This window comes from Eschrichtius robustus, chromosome 13 (genome assembly GCF_028021215.1).
Source record: "Eschrichtius robustus isolate mEscRob2 chromosome 13, mEscRob2.pri, whole genome shotgun sequence".
In the NCBI taxonomy this organism is placed as follows: domain Eukaryota; kingdom Metazoa; phylum Chordata; class Mammalia; order Artiodactyla; family Eschrichtiidae; genus Eschrichtius; species Eschrichtius robustus.
The window spans coordinates 23,087,657-23,109,865 of NC_090836.1; the positions used below are offsets into that span (position 1 = coordinate 23,087,657).

At 41.1% G+C, this 22,209-nt stretch overlaps 1 protein-coding gene across 1 annotated transcript in view; it reads right to left on the bottom strand.

The window, feature by feature from the left end:
- The window catches only part of TM7SF3 (transmembrane 7 superfamily member 3), a 34,728-nt gene extending 18,289 nt beyond the window's left edge, over positions 1-16,439 (bottom strand). Inside the window, exons 1-3 of the mRNA XM_068560877.1 lie at positions 16,213-16,439; positions 6,607-6,761; positions 2,659-2,809 (exon numbers count right to left, since the gene is read on the bottom strand). Of these exons, the coding sequence (XP_068416978.1) occupies positions 2,659-2,809; positions 6,607-6,761; positions 16,213-16,303 (397 nt within the window). The 5' untranslated portion in view covers positions 16,304-16,439. The remainder of the gene's footprint in view (positions 1-2,658; positions 2,810-6,606; positions 6,762-16,212) is intronic.
- Positions 16,440-22,209: the final 5,770 nt, after the last annotated feature.

Sequence of the window (22,209 nt, forward strand, 5' to 3'; positions counted from 1 at the left end):
TGTGGAACAGGGATTAGAAGACCTTTTCTGTAAAGGGCCAGATAGTAAATATTTTAGAGGCTTTTCACACTTGATGGTCTCTGTGGCAACTACTGAACCCTGCTCTTGTGGCAGGAAAGCAGCCATAGATGATACGTAAGCGAATGGGCTGTGTTCTTTTGGGTTTTTTTAAGTATCGGATTTTTAGTTGCTTTTCTTCTTTTTTTTTTTTTTAAATATTTATTTATTTATTTGGCTGTGCCAGGTCTTAGTTGCAGCACACGGGATATTAGTTGCAGCGTGCGGGATCTAGTTCCCTGACCAGGGATAGAACCTGGGCCCCCTGCATTGGGAGCACAGAGTCTTAACCACCGGACCACCAGGGAAGTCCCTGGGCTATGTTCTAATAAGACTTTATGTACAAAACAGGCAATGAGCTGGATTTGTCTTGCGCTCTGGAGTTTGCCAACCTCTGCACTAGAGTTAAAAAGGTCAGAAGAGGCAGAGATTCTTAAGCTGGGGTCCAAGAGTGGGTTTCAGGGGCTCCATGAACACCCTGAAATTGTATGCCAAATGTTGAATGTGTGCCTCTCCTACATAGAGAAGTTTTTATTAGATTTTAGTATATAGAAGAAGGGTGTCCACTTTTCACATGACTCTTTCAACAGGGAGAAAGATGGTGTCACCCTCATTGCTGGAAGTCTTTGTGTATATATAAAAGAGTAAAAATTTAAAAATCTCAAGAACCCCAAGACCACGTATTAGAATAGCATATGTATAATTAAACAGAAAATAAATTTGGGGTATTTAATTTACATTAATAATGTGGTTAAAACAGCTCTTCTTTTCTTATTAGGAATCCTATTCATAACCTTTAAGCAAGACAACACTTAAAGAAATCACTTGACATTAGTTCAATTCCATGCAAAGAACTGTATACAGCGGACTCAAGTGGAGAAGCTAAGAACAAGGTAAACCAATTTAAAGGTTTTTAAGATCTCAACTTCATACACTCATCCAATCATTCCCACAGCTGGTTCTTAGTTTCCATAAACTGTTGGAACTCTGCAGATTTGGAATGGAGATACCCAGTGTGCACTGTTTCAATATTCTGCGGAATCTTTCTCAGAATTCTATGCTCTTCTTTCACACTCTCCTTTTCCTGCATTTACAAATATTTACCACACTTGAGAAAACCATGTGTATTGTAATTGACACTCCACTGTTCATAAATTTTCTTGTGCACTGACCCTGAGGGAAGCTTGAAATCTATCATTTTTCAATCAGGTAATTACCCTTTTGCTACATAACACTGTCTTTCTTCAACTCCAATCACTTTTTGGCTTCTACCTCCTTTACTAGTTATTGCAACCTCTCCTTCCCTTTACTACCAAACTTTAAAAGAATGTAAATTTCCTCACCTCACCTTCACTCCTCAATCACTATAATCTAGTTTTCACCCTCATTGTGCCACTAAAATGCCTCTCATTAAAGGCCACCACTGACTCTGGATTGTGCTATCATATGGACACTTTCAGTCACCCTCTTGATCTCTCTGCAAAGTACTATTTACCACTCCTTACTTAATGCAGGATGTCCAGGCTCTCCTCTTACCTTCCGGTCTACTCCTTAGTCTTACAATTATTTTTCAGCAGTTAACCTCCCCCAGAAACAGTCTGGCACGTGGTAGGCACTAGGAAGTTATCTGCTATTATTTTTCCCCCCTAAATCTCTAAGTTCAGGCCTGGACAATCTCACTCACTTCCATGGCTTTTACTAACAACTATTCAGTTGGATATCTAACCTCACTCCTCCACTCCAGGCCCTTATTTTAAACTGCCTGCTATACATTTCCATCCAGATGTCCTATAAGGGTCTCAGATTCAATGTGTCCCAAACTGAAGTCACCATCTACCTCATCCCAACCCCCTAAAACATCCAGCACCACAAAAATCCTATCTCCATGCCTATTTTGCATCACCACCTCCCAGCCGCCCAAATGGGAAGCCCACGCTCCCCACTTTTACAATCCATAACCACTGGTCATTGTGTCTTGTCAATTCTACCTTCTGAGTATCTCAAACCCAGCTCCTCCTCTCCATCTCCCCCTAGGGGCCTCTGCTCGCATCTTCATTTCTCACTACGAGTCCTGAAAGCTGTGCTGTACTGACTCTGCTACGCCCTCTCCAACGCACTCCTCACACCGCTTCTAGAGTTAACTTTCTAAGAGATGAAATGCATCAGATCATTCCTCTGCTTAAAAACTCGCTATGTTCCTCAGCATAGAGTACAAACCTCACATTGTACACCAGGCCCTTCACACGCTGGCCCCAGCCACACCCACTGTTCGCCACCCTCCAAACACCCCATTCTTCTTCCACGTCTTCCTCGGCCTCCGATAACCAACTAATGTGTGAAGGACCATGTCTTGCCTTTCTGTTACAGCTTCTCCAAGGGCTCCTTAAATGTTTTTCAAATGAATAAATGTGTTCTCCTGGTCCCTACCTGGGCTTTCAGTCATCATGCTAATTCTCTGACTCCCCTGCTGTTAATACCTTTCTGACTCAAGGTATTGTACTTATGATAAACACTTTTAATAGGATTATCGTTTTCCCTAAATTTTCACACACAAGTCCCGCATTCCGGAGAGTAACGGGGAGTCGACAATAGAAAGGTTACCGCTTTCTGAGTAGGAGAGTGGAATGGCCATATTTTGGACAGGCTCAGGGTCTGAAGTCTCCAAGTGCCAAGTGCATATACTCTGCTCCGGTCTAAGAATGAAAACCAGTCCTTTGTCGGTGCCTGTTCCCGAGGCATTGGGAAGGAGAGTCTGCAATAAGGAAAGAAGAGTCATCATGAGTCGGGAGTTGAGCAGAGTGCTTAAATTTTGGAGTGGATCTAGTGTGCATGCCCTACTCCAAAGCTTCTCAAAACAAAAAGGAATAAAAACAGACCTTCCTCAGATGATTAAAGAATTCTTTGCACCTCTATGTGCACGTGCCCACACAAACACATGGAGAGTTCACTATTTAAAATATACGTCTTTGATCAGGAATAGCAGATACACAGAAATATCCCCAAGCTTTTCAATCCCCTCAGTTAGGATCTACTATGTCAAGTACTAAGACTACTGAGTTAAGGACTACTGTGTGAATGACAAGACTAAAACAATTTAGTAATGAGTCTGACGGCCTTTATTCAAGGGAGAACAACCCACGGATTGGGGGAGGACAGTGCCTCACTAGCTGTGGAGTCCTGTTCCCAAGGGACGTGGGGCATGAACTAGTTTCTTAGAGCATTAGAAGGGCATGCTTGGCTAGGTCGGGATTTCCTTAGAAGTCGAGCGGGTCCTGTTTTCTAGGGTAAGGTGAGCTGGCTAAGCTGAGCTGGAAGATTGTGGCCAGTGTAAGTTAGGTTTCCTTGACAGGGGTTCCCTGTAAGTGCAGGCTGACTTAGGTTTAGATTTGTGATGTGGACCAAGCCATTGGGGCAGCCTCCATTTGTGGTCCCGATATACAAATTAACTTGACCACTACCAAGACAAAAATATAAGCTCTGCCCCCAAAGAGTTCAGTTCTTGGAAAGCTTTTTTAAAAAACTGAGTTGTAATTAACATATTATAAATTACACATAAAGTATACTAACGGTAGGTTTTGATAAATGTAGGCACCTGTGACACCATCCCCACAACCAAGACAGTGAACATACCGGTCACCTTCTTTGTGCCCTGTTCTAACCCCTCCTCACACCCCGGCCACTCGCCCATCCCCTGCCCCCATCTGCTGGGAAAGCTTTTTGAATAACAAAGTACTAAGTTAAGAGGTAGTAGATTCAGAGTGTTTTCTTAAAGCTAAGGAAATAGAAAGGAAAAAGTCCCAGATGGGTTTCAATTTGACAAGCGTAAAAGAGAATGACCCAAATACTAAGTGAGGAACTACAGGGTCAGCAGTTTCAAAGAACTAACTGCCAAGGTGACCCAAAAACTCCAAAGTGCCACACTTCAACAGGAAGTTACAAGAGAAAGTTCTCGGGACTTCCCTGGTGGCGCAGTGGTTAAGAATCCACCTGCCAATGCAGGGGACACGGGTTCGAGCCCTGGTCCGGGAAGATCCCACATGCCACGGAGCAACTAAGCCCATGCACCACAACTACTGAGCCTGCGCTCCAGAGCCCGTGAGCCACAACTACTGAGCCCATGTGCTACAACTACTGAAGCCCACGCGCCTAGAGCCAGTGCTCCGCAACAAGAGAAGCCACCACGATAAGAAGCCCGTGCACCGCAAGGAAGAGTAGCCCCCGCTCGCCGCAACTAGAGAAAAGCCCACGCGCAGCAACAAAGACCCAACACAGCCAAAAATAAATATTAAATAAATAAATTTGAAAAAAAAAAGAAAGTTCTGTTCACAGACTCACTTCTAGAGCTATGTGCAGTTCTGCTTATCATCTTCTCAGCAGTATAAATAGTGAGAACTAAAGGCAGTCCAAGAAAGGAACACGATCATAATTCAGGATAACTAAGATCCTTTCTGCATGAAAACCGAAGCCCAAGATGCTGTTCATCCAGGCCATTTTCGTCCCATTAGTAACGCTGGCCTCCCTTTATCTAACCTCAGTTTCCTCAAATGTAAAAATAGGCATTAGAACTACTTGGTTGAACTGTTACGAGAATTAAATTAACTACGCGGAAAACCAAATGCAAGGGTTCCTAACTAGGAGCCCCAGAGGCCCAGTGAGTTTCCAGAGGTCCCCATGAAACTATACAGATGTAGTCATACATTTTGCCAGGTAGAGAGCCCTGAGATTTCAGCAAATTCCAAGTCTATGGCCCCAGGAGCTTAAGGATCACTGGCCTAGCACACAGTGGGCATGCAATAAATATAAATGCCTTTTTTCTCCATCCTTTCTCTTCCTTCAAGTGTTGTCTTTGCTATGATATTATTAAGAAGGAAATTATCTCTGTGCCATTTTACTACGTATCCTATGTAAGGGCCTGAATAGAAAGTTTCCACTTGAATTTAGTGCCAGAAAAAAACTTGGCTTCCCCTCAAGAACTGGCATGTTTCTTCCTCCTAAGAAAGTTATGAAATTTAACATGCTTTGATTTCTGCTCTGGCTGCAAAGAACTCAGGCAAAATCAATATATGAGTCATAAAAAAATATATATATATATGGGTCATAGACACTGTTATCTCTTCAATTAACATAACTTACTCTTTCCTCTTTTCCTTGATCAAACCCCTCCATTTCTAGTCTATTAAATCACCACACACAACTTCAAAACCTTCGTGGCAGAGACAGGAAAGCAGGAACAAAAAAATACCAAATACTTAGTCTGAAAGATGCTGTGACCAATGCCCATAAGATACACAGGAATTGGACTAAGACAGCTCTGTTTAACAAATTCCAGAATATTAGAAGGTAGGCTTAGGACAAATAAAAACGCAGCACAACTTTATACAGAGTGAAATTCATTTATTTGTCTAGGGGGTCATGTAGACTTAAATATAAATAGATTTGGAAAAGGTTAACATAAATGGCAGAGCCTTAATAGCTTAAGCTGACCCAGGACATTTGAAAAACTTCCCAGAGCTGAGGCTGAGGTTCAGGGATGTAGTGATGATCTCTGTAAGAGGGTCCTCAATGCTGCTGGAAGCAAAGCACTGCACTGGTTAAAACCGAGTGTTAGGATTCTTTTGTTTCCATGAGACTCCAAAGAATAAAGCTGATCCTACAGCAGTCTTAATAAACTTCAACACTAAATGGCTGAACAACAAAGCAAACCCATTAAAATGTATTCTCAGGTACAAATCACAGAGGACACAGTAGGGTAAGAAAAAGAAAAAGTGGGAAGTATGAGGAAAGCGTAACTGCAGACAGGAGACATTTGGTACAAGCCACCCTCCCCCAAACTCAGGAGCATCACCCCTCTTTAGGTCAGAGGTCACCACTCAAGAAAGGCCTGTGATACTCACCTCTTAGCCAGTCTAAACCACTCACTTGACAGGACCCAATCTTGATTTTTTTTTTTTTTTTTTTAATTTAAGACATACACTTCTCCACAAATTTATCACCCTTTGTTAAGATGGTATAGGGGCCCCAAATTCTAACCACCTCTTTGAATTACTCATTACTGCGTTCTCCCACGTATACACACATTGTACGTGTAAATAAACTCTTTTTTTTCCCTCCTGTTTAAAAAAAAAAAAAAATTTAAGTCATAAAGTGGCATCAAATTCTAATGCTCGGGACTTCCCTGGTAGCTCAGTGGTTAAGAATCCGCCTGCCAATGCAGGGGACATGGGTTCGATCCCTGGCCCGGGAAGATCCCACGTGCCACGGAGCAACTAAGCCCATGCACCACAACTATTGAGCCTGCGCTCTAGAGCCCACGAGCCACAACTACTGACCCGCACGCTGCAGCTACTGAAGCCCGTGCGCCTAGAGCCCGTGCTCCACAATAAGAGAAGCCACTGCAATGAGAAGCCTGCGCACAGCAACGAAGACCCAGTGCAGCCACAAAAAAAAAAAATGTGTCTTTAAAAAAAAAAAAAAATTCTAACGCTCACGTTAAATACAAGACCCCAAAATGTGGAAATGGCTTTTACGGAAGTAACTCTTTGTACTTACCTCAGAAAAAGAAACTGTTGTATTCTGATACTGTGAATGTATTTGGAAAATAAGAAAAGTGACATTGCTGGAAATATGACGCAAAATAGCTTCCTCTGGAAAGGGCTTCTGGAGCTCCAAGTATCTAAATTTCCCCACAGAAAATTCAAGAAGACCTACAATGACAGAAACGTTTCATTGTAACACTTATATCTCTAACAGCGATTTGTACAAACTGCATACTTAAACACAAATGCATGGCTGATTTAATCCTCAGAAAAACCCGTTGAGATAAGTATTATTATTACTGCTCCTATTTCACTGATGAAGACAATGAAGCTCAAAGGGGTGAAGCTGCCCGCCCAGGGTGACTCAGCTAGAAAGGGTGGAACTGAGAACCTAAGGGGAAGAAAGGTATTTCAAAAGATGTGAAAAATAGGCTGTTCAAGGTGTCCGGCTCCCAGAGCCCAGGAACATCCCCCTTCTGGTAGCAGAAATAACAACTCTATTCAGAACAGAGTCCCTGAATTTAAGGATTAACAACCCTGATAAGTTACTAACAATCGTAAATGCACTGGTACTAAAGATTATTACGATCTAGTGAATTCTGAAGTCAGCCCAGCTAGAGAGACACATCTGGCTTCAATTTTTACCCCACCATTTACTAGCTGTGTGATCTCAGGCAAGTTACTTAATTCCCTTAAACCTCAGTTTCTTCATCTGTCAAATGGGACTGAAGTACTCAGCTTGCAAAGGAAGGTGTCATCATCACAGGCAAAAACGTTTATTGAGTGTCCACACCAGGAACTTCATGAATCACAGGGCTTCCGGAAGAAGGAGCTTTTCGTTTGCTTGTTTAAGGATCAAGTTCAGAGCCCACATAAAAGACAGGCTATAACAAGTTCTCCAACACCTCACCTAGGCTTTCCCATTTGTCCACTTGCCTCCACTGTCTGCTTGTGTTTCACTCACTCACTGTGTCTTATCTCTCAGCTGCTCACCACTTCTTTCCTTTTCCAACCTAATTCTCAAGGAATCCACTAAATAGGCTGCTTTGACTTCTGTGTGGTTCTGGGTTCCCATCTCACCCCCTGCCCTAGAGTCAGTGTGTCTTTGCATAAACAGCAGAGGAGCCTGCAAGCATTACATAAGCAGTCTTGGGGGCTGGAACCTAAAAATAGAAAAAAAGATTTCAATTTAATAGAGATGAAAAGTAGTTGATGAGGTAAAGATTATATTCACCAGAGGCCCACAGTGGAAGGATCACGTTTTATTTTAGAAGGAAATTTGAGTCAGTGGGAGCTAAAAGAAAATACCCCAGACACTAACTCATTCTTATGTACCATTTCCTAAGAAGGCTAATTTTTTCAGCACTTTTTGCTGTTCTTGTAGTTAACACAAGTACTCCCATTTGGATGATTAAAAAAAAGACTATCAAGAAAGGCTAACCAAGAAAGCCAAACAGAACATACAAACATTGCTAGAACTAGAATAAAGGTTACTCTCTATAAAATTTCCCCAAACTCCATGATGTTATTATATTATCTTCATAACTTAATTCTTTAATTGATTATAGAAAAAAAGGTTATTTGTGGTTCTAATTTAATTTCTAAAAATCCAGAGAAAATTTTAATAGTTGTAACAATGACAAATGAAGGTGGTGTATTTTCTAGTTATGTAACTGGAAAGACATTTCACCTTTTATGTGGAACAAAACTCCAGCCTGAATAGAGGTAAAAATATTAGGAAGTGGCTAACAGAATCTACGGAAGTCTGGAAAACGTGGGGAGTTTTCTGGGTTTTTTTTTTTTAAAAGGGGAACAAGGAACATTTTAATATTCCAGGTCTTCCCAGCATCAGGATTACTTTATTAGGAAACCAAATTATACATAAAATTAAGTGGACCTCGGTAAATGGCCCTAAAAACTTTTCACGTATTGCACTTTAACTTTGGTCCCATCCATTCTCCACCTTCCAAGTCTTAAAACTATCCACAAATTCCAGTCTAAGAGCAGTCTCAGTTTGTTTTCCTAGGAATTAATTGGATTTCCATCCTTTAACTGTCCAAAGCACTCAGCTCATTTACCGGCCTGCCTTTTCGAGTTACATTTTCAGTTTTTCTGTTTTTTCAGTCCCTCCCCATCTCATTTTCTCTATTTGACAAATACTTATTTTAGTACTTATGGACTAGTCGCTCTGCCTATTGAATACTGTGACCAGAACTGATGTAAGTAAATTCGTAAAGGTTATAATCACTTAACTAACACTTAAGTTTGCCCTTAAGCCTATCTTAGAAACTTTTGATGATCTTTACGTCTGTCTCCCATTACATGGGCCTTGAATCAAAATACTACCCAGAACATTTATAAGCCCTGGAAGAGACTGAAGCTATCAGTTAGTGAAGTGTTGGTTTTCTTAACGTTTGCTTAATCTATCACACAAGGGTGAAGATAAATTGCAACTCAGAAATACTTGGAGAACCAAAACTTTCAGTGATTTAAAAGACAGTAAGGAAAGACAGGACCATAGAAATTAAAATATACTACTAAACAACTGGTAACTTAACAAAATAAGTAGGGGTAATAAAAGTAGGTATTCCTGGGAATGTATGTTAAGTGCCTTTTCTTTTTTTTTTCTTTTTTTTAAAATTTATTTTTATTTTATTTATTCTTGGCTGCATTGGGTCTTCATTGCTGCGCGCGGGTTTCTCTCTAGTTGCGGAGAGCGGGGATTACTCTTCATTGTGGTGCGTGGGCTTCTCACCGCGGTGGCTTCTCTTGTTGCAGAGCACGGGCCCTAGGCGCGTGGACTTCAGTAGTTGTGGCACACAGGCTCAGTAGTTGTGGCTCGCGGGCTCTAGAGCGCAGGCTCAGTAGTTGTGGCGCACGGGCTTAGTTGCTCCACGGCATGTGGGATCTTCCCGGACCAGGGCTCGAACCCATGTCCCCTGCATTGGCAGGCGGATTCTTATCCACTGTGCCACCAGGGAAGCCCTAAGTGCCTTTTCTTTACACATTTCATTGTTTATCAGATTTCTATAGCGATCATGAGGCGTTCTTACCAGAAAGGAAATGCACAATTTGAAAAAAACCTTCTTCCTTGATGGCACTCAAAACACAGGTTCTACCTCAACTCTACATGTGAAATTTATAAAACAGGGACACAATCTAGAGAAAATGGTGACACTCTCAACACTCAACAGGTGTCACCTGTTTTGTTTTTCCCTTAAAATGGTAATATTGTTCCAGATCATACATAAGCCATATTTTAAAAGGCAAGAACTGTAGAGAAAGTTAATTCCTCCAGCAAGTACACTGTACAGAAATAGTCACTATTAACAGTTTGGTATACATCTTTCAGGATTTAGGCAGATATCAGCAGGAGCATCTCTATGTAGATGGAAAAAGAAAGACACAAATATGTTTGGTATAGCCATTTCATAGATCTTAGATATCTTTCCACATCAACAGATAATTCTAGCTTTATCATTTTAAAAGCTATATAATATTCCATTCTAGGTAAACATGATTATTCAACCAATCCCTTACTAACGAACGTATAGGCTCTTACCATTCCAGCATGAATAAGAAATAAGAAATAAAATAGTTCTATTTTGTGAAAGAATACTCTAGAAAAAAAGTATACATATGTGTGTGTGTGTACATATATATGCCAGGCAATAAACCTATTTGAGAAGGTTTTTGCTGTGACAGTGTAGATCACCTTTGATTTTAAATGGTTAAAATAACTAAGAAGTCTTGTTCTCATTAAGAAAATCAGAAATGAAGACAAACAGCTTCTGTGAGAATATAAAATGATCAGGACCAAAACAGTAAGTGACAGTCTCTGCTTCTGACTTTTTCGAGAAGAACACCTGCCATTTCAGAAACAGATTTCCAAAAGCTTCCGAAAGGAAGATGATGCCTACTAACCCTCTTTCCCCAGTCAAATGCCTGTGACAAGAACCAGAAAGAAGCCAGATAACAAAGGGGAGAGACACAGTTTTAAAAAACTGGTCACTTGACAAAGTAAGTAGGGCTATTAAAAACAGGTACCTATGGGGTGTATTTTAAATGTTTTCTTTTCTTTACACATTTCCTATTTTTCATATTTTCTGGAGTGCTCATGAGGTGTCCTTCTTAGAAAGGAATTCTAATACAGTGGTCAACCACCTTGGTTGTACGTTACAACTACCTGAAGGTGCTTTTTAAAAGATATTGTTGCCTGGGCCCCTCTCCAACCAGTTAAATCAAAATTCCTGGGGTTAGGGTTCAAGTATCAATTACAAAACAAATATTTATTAAAATAACATGCAGGGACTTCCCTGGTGGTCCAGTGGGTAAGACTCTGTGCTCCCAGTGCAGGGGGCCCAGGTTCGATCCCTGGTCAGGGAACTAGATCCCACATGCACGCCACAACTAAGAGTTTGCATGCCACAATTAAAAAAAAAAAAAAAAAACCCCGCATGCCGCAAAGAAGATCCTGCATGCTGCAACTAAGACCAGTCGCAGCCTAAATAAATTAATTAAATTTTAAAAAAAAACAAAACATGCCTACAGAGAAGTGCACAAAGTTTACACTGCCAGATCAAGAAACAGCACTCTAACCTCTTAGAGGTCTCCTGGTGGCCTCTTGCAATCACTACCTCTTCCCTCCTCCCCAGAGGTAACCATGATCCTAACTTTTAACACCACAGATGGGCGCTTTTTTTTTTTGAAATTTAATTAAATGGAATCATACAGCATGAATTCTTTTGTGTCTAGCTTTTTAAAAATCAACATTTTATTTGTGAGATCCATCCCAGCTGCTATGGTAACTGTTATTCATTCACTTTCACTGTCGTATGCTTCATGAAATAAGTATACCACAATTTATTTATCTATTCTACTGTTAACGAACATTTGGACTATTTCTAGTTTGGAGTAATTATAAATAACTCCATTCAGACAATTTTTTGTATGTGTCTTTTGGTGCACATGTACACATTTCTATTGGGTAGAACCTATGAGTAGAATTATCAGGTAACAGGGTATACCTACGTTCAATTTTAGTAGATACTCCTGAACCGTTATCCAACGTGGTTTTGCCAATTTAGACCTCTATCAGCTTGTAAGAAAGTATTCCAGTTACACAATACTCTCACCAACACTTGGTAAGAACATTTTGTTTTACCTATTGGTTATTTAAACATCCTCTTTGTGAAAGGGTCTGTTAAGCCTTTTGCCCACTTTAAAAACTGGATTATCTGTCCTTATTGAATTTTAGGAACTCTTTAGGCATCACTGATATGAGTATTCTGTCAGATATGTGTTACAAATATCTTCTCCCACTCTTATAGCTTGTCTTTTCACTCTCATTACCTTTAGGTTAACAGAAGTTTTAATTTTAATGTAGTCCAATTTCTCAAGTTTTTCCTTTATGATTTTAAAGAATTCTTTGCCAACATATTCCAAGATCAGGAAGATACATTCCCCATGTTAACTTCTAGAACTTTGTTCTACCTTTCACATTTAAGTCTAAAATCAACCTGAAACTGATTTTTATGTATGGTGTGAGGCGGGACAGTCAAGGTTCATTTTCCCATATGAATATCCTGTTCACATAGCAACCTTTATTGAAAGTAGTTTCCCTACTGCTCAGCAATTCCACCTTTCACCTAAGTCAAGTGACATATGTAAGGGTTTATTTCTGGACTCTTAACTGTGTACCATTGGTCTATTTGCCTATCCTAACACCAATATTACACTGTCCTAATTTCTGCCCCAAATTTGTTGTTCCTTTTCAAGACTGTCTTGAGTATTTTTGGCCCTTTTTCATTTCCATATAAATTTTAGAAAGCAGCTTGTCAATTTCCACAAAAAAAAACTCTGCTGGGATTTGATTGAGATGGCACTGAATGTATTAATTTAGGGAGAAATGATACCTTTATAACGCAGGAGTTTTCTAATCTACGAATTTGAGATATCCCTCTATTTATTTATTTCCTTAATTTAGCTCAAGAATGTTGGATAGCTTTCTCTATAGAGATTGTAACATATCCCATTATAATTATCTCTAAATATTTAATATTTCTTGATGGTATTATAAATTTACTTTTTATTTTCTATTTCAATTTCTAGTTGTCTCTTCACCAACATGCCCTTTTTTCAAGGCTCTCCAGGTGATTCTAATGTCCAGCCAGGTGTGAGAACTCCTAACACAACGTTTGATGAATTAGGAAAGGAAAGCTATATTTTTTCCTGTTCTTAGTTATCTTTATCTAACTTCTGTGTGAAAATCTTCTGGCAATCCAAGAGCCATTTCACAATTTTTATAGAATACTGTATATTAAACAAACCAGTTATGGTCTGAGTCCTGACTTGCAGGGCCCTGTCATATTTGATGTTACGGAGCCTCACACAGTGCCTGGCACCTGGTTGGCACACAGTAAATGTTTGGTAAATGATAGTTGAATTTTGTGACCTCAGTCAAGTAATTATTTCCTATGGGCCTCAGTTCCCTCACGGTAAAATGCAGGTAACTGTGCTGCATACATCACGTGGCTGCTGAAAGTATCAAATGGGGAAAAATTTGTAAACTGTCCAATACTACACAATAAAATATCATTATTAGTTTCTATTAGCTTTCCAATGTTTCAGAGGCTCATGTCCTTATCAAAAAAAAAAAAAAAAAAATGCAGGCAGTCAGTATGGTCCTCCTACAAATAAACTAGTGGGAAGAAGAGGTCTAACAGGTATAAAACGCCCAGCACATCCATCATGAACAGTGAGTTGAGAAAGTGACTTCCACAGAGGGACAAGGAAATATAATGAAAGTCAAGACAACTTTAACAGTCCAGCCTGGCAGAAATTGCATTTCATTTCTACTCATAAAAACAGACATGGCAAAGGAAGACACAAATACAAAAATATATCCTGAAGAGGTTAACAGGAACTTAACTGCACTTCTAAGTCATCTGGAAAAGGATGCATCAGAAACATTTTTTGAGGGATAATTAGATCTTATGACTTGAGGAGTGGACAGGAAAGACAGCACATCAAGGATACTACAGGGCAGGGCTTCCCTGGTGGCGCAGTGGTTAAGAATCCGCCTGCCAATGCAGGGCACAAGGGTTCGAACCCTGGTCCGGGAAGATCCCACATGCTGCGGAGCAAGTAAGCCCGTGTGCCACAACTACTGAGCTTGCGCTCTAGAGCCCGCGAGCCACAACTACTGAGCCCACGTGCCACAACTACTGAAGCCCGCACACCTAGAGCCCATGCTCCGCAACAAGAGAAGACACCACAATGAGAAGCCCACGCACCGCAATGAAGAGTAGCCCCCGCTCACCGCAACTAGAGAAAGCCTGGGTGCAGCAACGAAGACCCAATGCAGCCAAAAATAAATAAATTTTTTTAAAAAAGAAGGATATTACAGGGCAAATGGCTAACACGAGACTGAGCACTTACGCTGTAGCTCTCCTCTAAAAAGCAGTGGCTCTGTTTTTTCTGGCAAAAATGTTTTTTGCCATCTAACCTACAGCAGGGGACCCTTTTCTATTTTTCATACTCTTCCTCCATTCCTACCCAGAGTCACTCTTTCCTTCCAGTAATTCCATTCTAAAAAGAGCCGCCCAATCCCAATATGTTCCTTTTCTTTCTCAATCAGATCCTAAACTTGCAACCTTAAAATTTTCCACCTCTTCCTTTTTACTATTTACTGAAATGTACCTCCATTGTTTCTGCTTTAACCAACAGAAAAATTCTAGGACAGATTTGTCAACGCTTAGTCTTCATAATTCTCTTCAGATGGAATATTAAAAACAAAAACCGTTCAGCTACTTGAGCTGGCCAGCATTCAACTGCCCCTCCCAATTTCTCATTGATACTTTCTTATGAATTTTCATTAGCCCTAAAAGGTGAAAGGAAACACAAAAATGCACACACTTTTGAGAGAAAGAGAACACTTGCAACTAACTAACACAAGTGGCCTGCTACCTTCCTTAAGCATTATGGATAGCACAAACTTGCGAAGGTTCAAATACCACTCTGCTCTAGTCCAATCACTAGGTAAGTTGCTGTGAGTTACCAGATATGAACCTGAATCAATAATGAAAGGTGTTAAGGGGAGCAGGGAACCGGGACTCCAAGAGAAGGGAAAACTGTTTAGATGTATGGTTCATCTCCTGCTGGTCACAGAAAGCACCGTCCTCAGACATTCTAGAACTCCATCTGCCACCTTTAAAGATTCACTTGGCTTCTAAGCCACTACTCAAGGTGTTTAGCTCTTCCTGCTAAAGATGGGTAAATCCTCCTAACTTACAGCAGCTACTCAATTTCGAGTTTGTATAGTCATCAGAATCCTCAAATAGAAATCCAGACATTTTCCAGGAGGATCATGCAAGTCTGGAACTAAGTCTTCCTTCATTTCCACTCTGATCTTTATCTGACAGATGTGGAGAATATCAGCTTTCATTAACCCTCAGCAGTCAAGTTCCCACCTGCTGTCCCTCTCCTGCACAGAACAGCAATACTGATGCAAGGGAGGGAGAAGAGACTCTATTTTGAGGAATGAGAATTCAGAGAAGAATTAAGTGTAAAGCACCACACTAAGTAAAACATTCTCACTGGAGGGCAGCTTTGTAGAAGTGGAAGACCATGAAATTTACAGCAAGACACACTTGGGTTCATCTGCTGTCTGTGCCCCTCGTAGCTGTTTACTTGTGTAGTGAGCATCGTCTTGGGCCTCAGGTTCCTCCTCCACCAGTGAGGACAATAATTATCTAACAGGGTTGTAAGGATTAAATAACACTGCCATGAAAAGCACCTGGCACATACTGCACGCAGTGAATGTTAGCGCTCTGCTATAAACAAGGCTATTTTTTCTGCAAAACTATAACCGCCCTTTTCAGCTTTGGCCTTAAATTCTAGGCAAAAATTCTAGGAGTCAGTTTGCACAAGTGCTTTTCAAAGATAAGCATTCAGAAACAGAATCACATTATTCAGAAAATACTATGTTTCAGAACTACAACTAGTCTCTTAAGCTCAAAACAAAACCAAGAATGTTCTTGACCCCATGGAAAAGCACATGATTATCAGCTTCGTACAATTAACGCTTCTTACAGTTTATATTAACAAACCACCAACTATTGCTAAAATCCATTCACCAAGCACATGACCTATGGTCTAAAGTCCCATTCTGGGTTCACTTTTCCTCTGAGACTCCGTAGAGTATAACCAGTTTGAAAAGCATCTAGATCTAGATTTTGGAGTACAAAAACCCACTGCAGCTGGGCTGCACCAAGCCTCGCAGTCCAGAGGCTTAGACCAGCCACTTGGGAGCAAAGAGGTGTTTTAATGTGTTAAATTAAACCTACAAACATGGCTGCACCCTAAGGGAGAGAATAACGTGTCTGAACAAGAGAGTTTCTTATCTCTTCCCATTCCCCTAACCTAAATTAGGAGGTTGACAGTAAGGCCTCCTTAGCAATGGGACTTGCCTTCTGCAGGAAAGGACCTCGATCCATTCCTGCCGGTTCTGGACTCACCGCCTCCCCTGCTGCGCGGACAGACCCCGGGGTGGACTCTGACCTTGCAAGAAATGCAAGACCAAGTTTGGGTTGCAGCAGTCAGGCGCCCCCGACCTTACCCTCGCTGGAGTTCCCGACGGTCTCGGCTCCGCCGGCCGCCGCCGGTTCCGACGCCAACACAGCCAGAAGCAGCAGCCGAAAGAGCTCCATTGCTGCCCCGGCCGGGCGCCGCCACCTAGCCCGCGCTACCCCGGGGCGCCCGCGCCCGGCGCCATCGCTCGCCAGGTGCACGCGCAGCACACCTGCCAGCCCCGCGGAGCCCGCGCGCCCCCCGCCCCCGCAGAGGGCTCCAGTTCCGGCAATCAGCCCCGCGGCGCGGCCCCACGCCTCCTCCCGCCCCTCACGTCACGGCGACGGCGCCCCCCGGGGCGGGGACGGGAGTGGAGGGGCGTGTCCGGGCGGCTCTCGCCTCCTCCCGGCCGGCGGCGCTGCGGGCGCCCTTTGCGCCGGGGGCTGCGGCGACCCCAGGAAGTTGTGGGGTGTAACCTGTACTTCTCACTTTGGTATCTTTCGCAGTTACGAAAACTACCGTTTGAGTGAAAAATAACCCTATCTGTTGCGGCCTAACGTCTCCAGGCTCCCGTTTCCCGCGTTTCCTTTGCAAACGGAAAAAAAGAGGAATCTGGTGCTCAAAACGCTAGAGTTGATCGTTTCTCCCTGTCGCAATTGCCTTAGCTCCTCAGGGAGATGTTGGTATGAAAATACGGGGGCAGTGCTGTTTCTGTAGTGGTCATTGCGCTGGTGATGAGCGCCACAATTAAAAATAGTTTCGTTTTCTCTAAGCGAAATATCCTCGAAGACTCAAGACCTTCATCTGAACTTCCTCTCTCAAATTTTATACGTGAGGGCTGTTTAAAGGACAGTAGTCCATGTGACAGATGGCTCGTGAGACGATTGTGGAATTAGGTTGATAGACTCAAATTTATTTGGGGAAGATTGCCCTGCTTTATTTTTCCTGCCCTTTAACTTTTTCAGTTATCTATTTTAATAAGCAACTATGTTGAAAATTCCATATTTGGTTAATCCACTACTAAACTAAAAACCTATAGCAATCACCATAATATTAACAGGCACAACTCGTTTCCTGTCCTTCCAATGCCTGGTCCAAATGTTCACACCTGCGGTAGTACTATTTATTCCTATGGTGTTTATTCACTGTCCCACATGCCCTCTTTCCAGTAACTCTCAATAGATGAAACCCCGGGACGATGATAGCCGCGATTATAAGGGTAGCATTTGGACCCGTGGATGGATTATTCAGTAAATTGTGTCTGATAACTGATTAGCTGCACTCTACTGGGGAGAGAGGATTACAACTCTATCTCACATCGTCACAATGAAATCCCAAAGTAATAAAATTAAAATCTTAAAAGAGCTAGAAGAAATACACCTTTAAAAAAAAAAAGTTGATCGCAGAATGATGGGAGGTACTGTCTTTTTTTTTTTTTTTCTTTTAAGAGTTTATTTGAGCAAAAATCTATTGGAATCTGGCAGCGCCAAACCAGAAGTGATCAGAACTATTCAGTGGAGGAACTTTCTAAGCAAAAAAGCGAAGGAGGAAACCATAAAGGAAAAGATTGGTAGATTTGGCTACTTAAAAATTTTAATTTTATTAAAGCCAAAAAACACCATAAACAATAAACCATAGGAAAAGTCAAGTTGATGACCAAAAGTAAAAGTTAGCCAACGACATGAATAGGGAATTAAAAAGAAAAAAAAAAAATAGAAGAAACACAAATGGCCAGTAAACACATGAAAAAAAGTTCAAATTCACTAGTAACACACAAAATCAAATTAAGAAACTAAGCTGTAAATATTTTAAAAGAACAAGAACTTCGAGTGTGGATGAAAGAGCTGAGAAGACATTCTAATATGGAACTAGTGAGAGTGTAATTTCATACAACTTTTTATGGCATGAGCTGCATCAGAAATCTTAAAAATACTCAGCTTCAGTGTGATAATGGCACTTTTGGATTTAAGTATGTAAATATGTATAAAAATTATATATATATGTTAGTGTACAAAACTGTTCAAGGTGTTATTTACAATAGCAAAAAAACTAAAACAACCTAAATGCCCAACAATAAGAAGTTAATTAAATAACCTGTAATGCAGCCATATAATAGAATACCTGGTAGCCCTTCAAAAATCATTTTTTAAAAGGCAACTGATTGATCAGGAAGTGTTTATGCAAAAGCAAGTTAAAAAGCAATACATATATATATATAGTATAAGCTTTATTTTGTTTTCTTTTTAATATGCATTCATGTTTATATGCATAGAAAGGTTGAAAGAACATTATCAAAATGTTTAAAATAGTTTATCTCCAGGTGATTGTATTAAGAATGATTTTGTCTGCACATTTCTGCTCTTTGTAAAATTTCTACATTGAATGTGTATGGCTTTTGAATAAGAAAATAAAAAATTTTTAAAGATATACTTCTAAAGGTTTTCTGGTAAAAGCATTCAGGATAACAGTCCATCTTCCTGAGTATGACACATAATGTTTTTCATGATGTAGCGCCTGCCCAGCTCTCCAGGTCTTGCTGCAACTCAACTTCTCTATGCTGGCCATGCTGAATGAATTTCACTTCCCTGAACTAACCCCATTCCCTCTCTTCCACACTTTAGCATTGCAGTTCCCTGTGCCTGCAGTGGACAGCTGATGACAGATGTGTCAGTAAGCAGAAGAGGGCCTCATTACCTTGGCTCCAAAATACTGTAACAGCTTGGGAAGAATATTGGCTGGGGTTCCTTGCTCATGTCAGAGTTCCACTGGCAACCTGTGAAGCAAATGGGCCCAGCAGCTTTGCAGATGAGTTTTTATTCCTTAGAAAGGAAACACAAAAACTGACAAGATTCCCAAATCCAAGATATAGATAACTAGAGCCTTAAGGACTGCTTAAAGTCTAGAAAAAGAAGGAAGGCGGGCAACCTATCCTAGATTTTTGACAAAGCCCAAGACACCTTGGATGGAGATGGGAATAAAGCTCCAGGGGAAAGGCAGGAAAGGTCCTCTGTGAAGCTTGCCCATTTATTCTATCTCATTCTAACCTCGCCTTTGTTCTGTATTTTTTTTTTGAATTTTAGAATTTTATTTATTTTTTACACAGCAGTTTCTTATTAGTCATCCATTTTATTGCTCTGTATTTTTTAACACTTGTTCTTCCTGTGGGTTACATTCTTTGGACTGTGTTCATTAAATTAAATTCAATAAATGTTTATTTAGTAACTTATATGGAAATCATTATGCTAGGAAATTCATTCATTTAGTCCATAAATATGCATTCAGAGTCTTCTAAGTGTCAGGCTAAATGCTAGGTGCTAGGCATTGGAAATATGGAAACAATTAAAATATGTTTCCTGCCCACAAGTAGCTCATGGTGGTGAGTGAATTAGAGTCATGTATGGATAATTAAACCTCAAGGTGTTGAGTGTAATAACAAGTACAAGGAACAATTCTGAAGATTGGGAGCAACTAACTTACTCTAGGGTTTCAGGAAAGGTTTTATCAAGAAAGAAACATTTAAAATGAGGTTTAAAGCTGAGTGGATGATCAACAGGGGAACAAAATCGAGGTAGGGATGGAAGCGTGGGCTTTTCATACAAGGAAGAGAGAATTAATGCGTCTTATATGATGTGCATAGGAGTACGAAACAGCAGAGCATCTGTAGGGAATTGCAAAGAATCTAATGTAGCAAATGCTTATTTACAGTATTTCAGCACAGTGCTTGGAACAGTTTAGATGTTTAATAAATTGTGACTGAGTAGGTAATAAATGTAGTTAAGGGTCTAGAATGTCAAGTTAAAGAACGGTTAAAGATTTTTTTTTCCTGAAAAAATAGGGAGTCACTACAGATTAAAAAAATCAAAGTACTTACTACAAGATTGGCTATGAGTTGATAAAAAATCGAAGCTGGGTGAAGGGTACATGAGTGTTCACCATACTATTCTCTCTACTTTTGTGTATGTTTGAAACTTTTAATAATATAAAGTTTAAAAGGACATACTTACCAAAATTGTGTTTCAAAGATAAGAGATACATAATACTGAGTTCCTCCTCTTAAAACCATATAATCCAGCAGGGGATTCAAGAAAAGCAAATGAAAAAGCATATGAAAAAAATGTCAAAATCATGAAACGAGAGAGAAGGGGTCCACGTGGAATCTAGTAATTCATAAAATTTACATTAAAAGTAAAAAGTAAAACTTTAAAAGATCGAGTGTGAATTAAATAGCAGCAAAGAAATTGTTTTGATAAAGGTAAAGAACTGAGTGGTTATCAATTGGAGACAACTTTGCCCCACACTTGCTAGGAGACATCTGGGAATATCTGGAGATATTTTGTGTTGTCATGACTGGGTGGGGTGGGGGGCGTTGCTACTCTCATCTCATGAGCAGAGGACAGGGATGCTGGCAAAGATCCTACAATGCACAGGACAGCACCTCAGAACAGAATAATCAGCCTCAAACGTCAACAGAGCCACTGTTGAGGCATCCTGAGCTACACATATAAGACTGTATTTGGCAGGTGGATTATTACCCGAAGTCCACAGTTTCAAGAGGTTCGTAAACCCCTGAAAACGTATGCAAAATTTTGAGAGCCTGGTCTGGGAAAAGGTCCACAGTTTTCATCTGATTCTTTAGGGGTCCATGGCCAGAAGAGGCTTAAGAAGCCCAGGAAGAACAAAAGTTTTCAGGGGCTGTGGCTGAATAACCTGAAATGATTATTTCACTCAGAAAACTATTGCACGAGGAGGCGGGATCTGTTTCCTAGAGCCAGATTATGGTCAACCTTGAAACCCAAGCAGAAATAGCTGAACATCAACCTGAGGTCTCTGTGGAGCTACTGAAAACTGTAAGGAACGTAACAACAGGATGACAGGATGGAAGTTGGGTTGTAATAGGAGTTGCTTCAGAGTGGTTCTATCCCAAGCGCCCAAATTCTCTTCAATCAGGCTACAAAACAGTATTCTCCCTTCATGGGTGCTCTCATTCATCCCTCTGTATCCAACCAGGTACCAATCCATGTGAATTTTTCCTTCAAAGCTAGCCTTGTCTTCTCTTCTCAGGCTCAACACCCTAGTCTAGGCCCAACTCACCTCATTCTTGAATAACTGCAAACCCCTCTTCCTTGTGAGCCCCTGGCTTATTCATCTTTGCAAACCCAGCACCCACATAACTTCCTGGCACGTGGCAGACATTCAGTAAGGAACACTCTCAGCTGGGGGTGAGAAGAGAGGGTCACAAGCTTACCCCATATTACAGTTAAAACAAATTAGAATTCTCTCAATAATCCCATTAAGGGGGGAGGTGCCTCACCTGTAGAGGTTCCCAATTAGGTCCCAGCAGTTTTGTCGATTGTTTGGAGGTGGGGTCGGGTGGTGGTGAAGCAGGAGTGGAGCTTCCCATCTAGAGCTGGAGTAGATCCCGCAAGTCAAGTTCCCAGCGGAGAGTTTTCTCCACCCTCCCCCAACCCCAGGAGGTTAATCAGGGATAATCAGCCTGAGGAGGAGGGTCTGTGAGTTTGTCTGAAGTCCACAAAGCAGTCATTAGCTGATTCCAGCCTCATTTCTTTCCAGACTATCCCCAGGCTCTAACTTTCCTTAAATACCAAGTTTCGACTATCACTCTTCACACTGAAACCCTCAATAGGTCCCAAGTCTAAGCCTAAATTGCACAGCTTATCTTTTTTAAAACTGAACTTGCCGCACCTACGCACCTGGCTTATTTTCCAGGAACCTCTCTTCCCACTACACACTGTGAAACTTCCAATCTCTTCTCCACCAACCCTGCTCTGTTCCTTACCGAGTTTCTCGCAGTCACACAAACAAGAGATGCTGATTACACCTTACCTCTTACCTTACCGTCTTCCTCCTCTCACTTTTGCCCACAAGACCTCTGCTTTCCATACTCTTCCAACACGGCCATTAACAGCTCAGTGTAGTACTAGTTTTGGACGCTTTCCATCTCACGTGTCAGCTCCCCCAGCACACCCACATTTAAACAAGCATCCAGGCGCTCCGCACCCAAAAGCAACGGAGGGGCACCCGAACA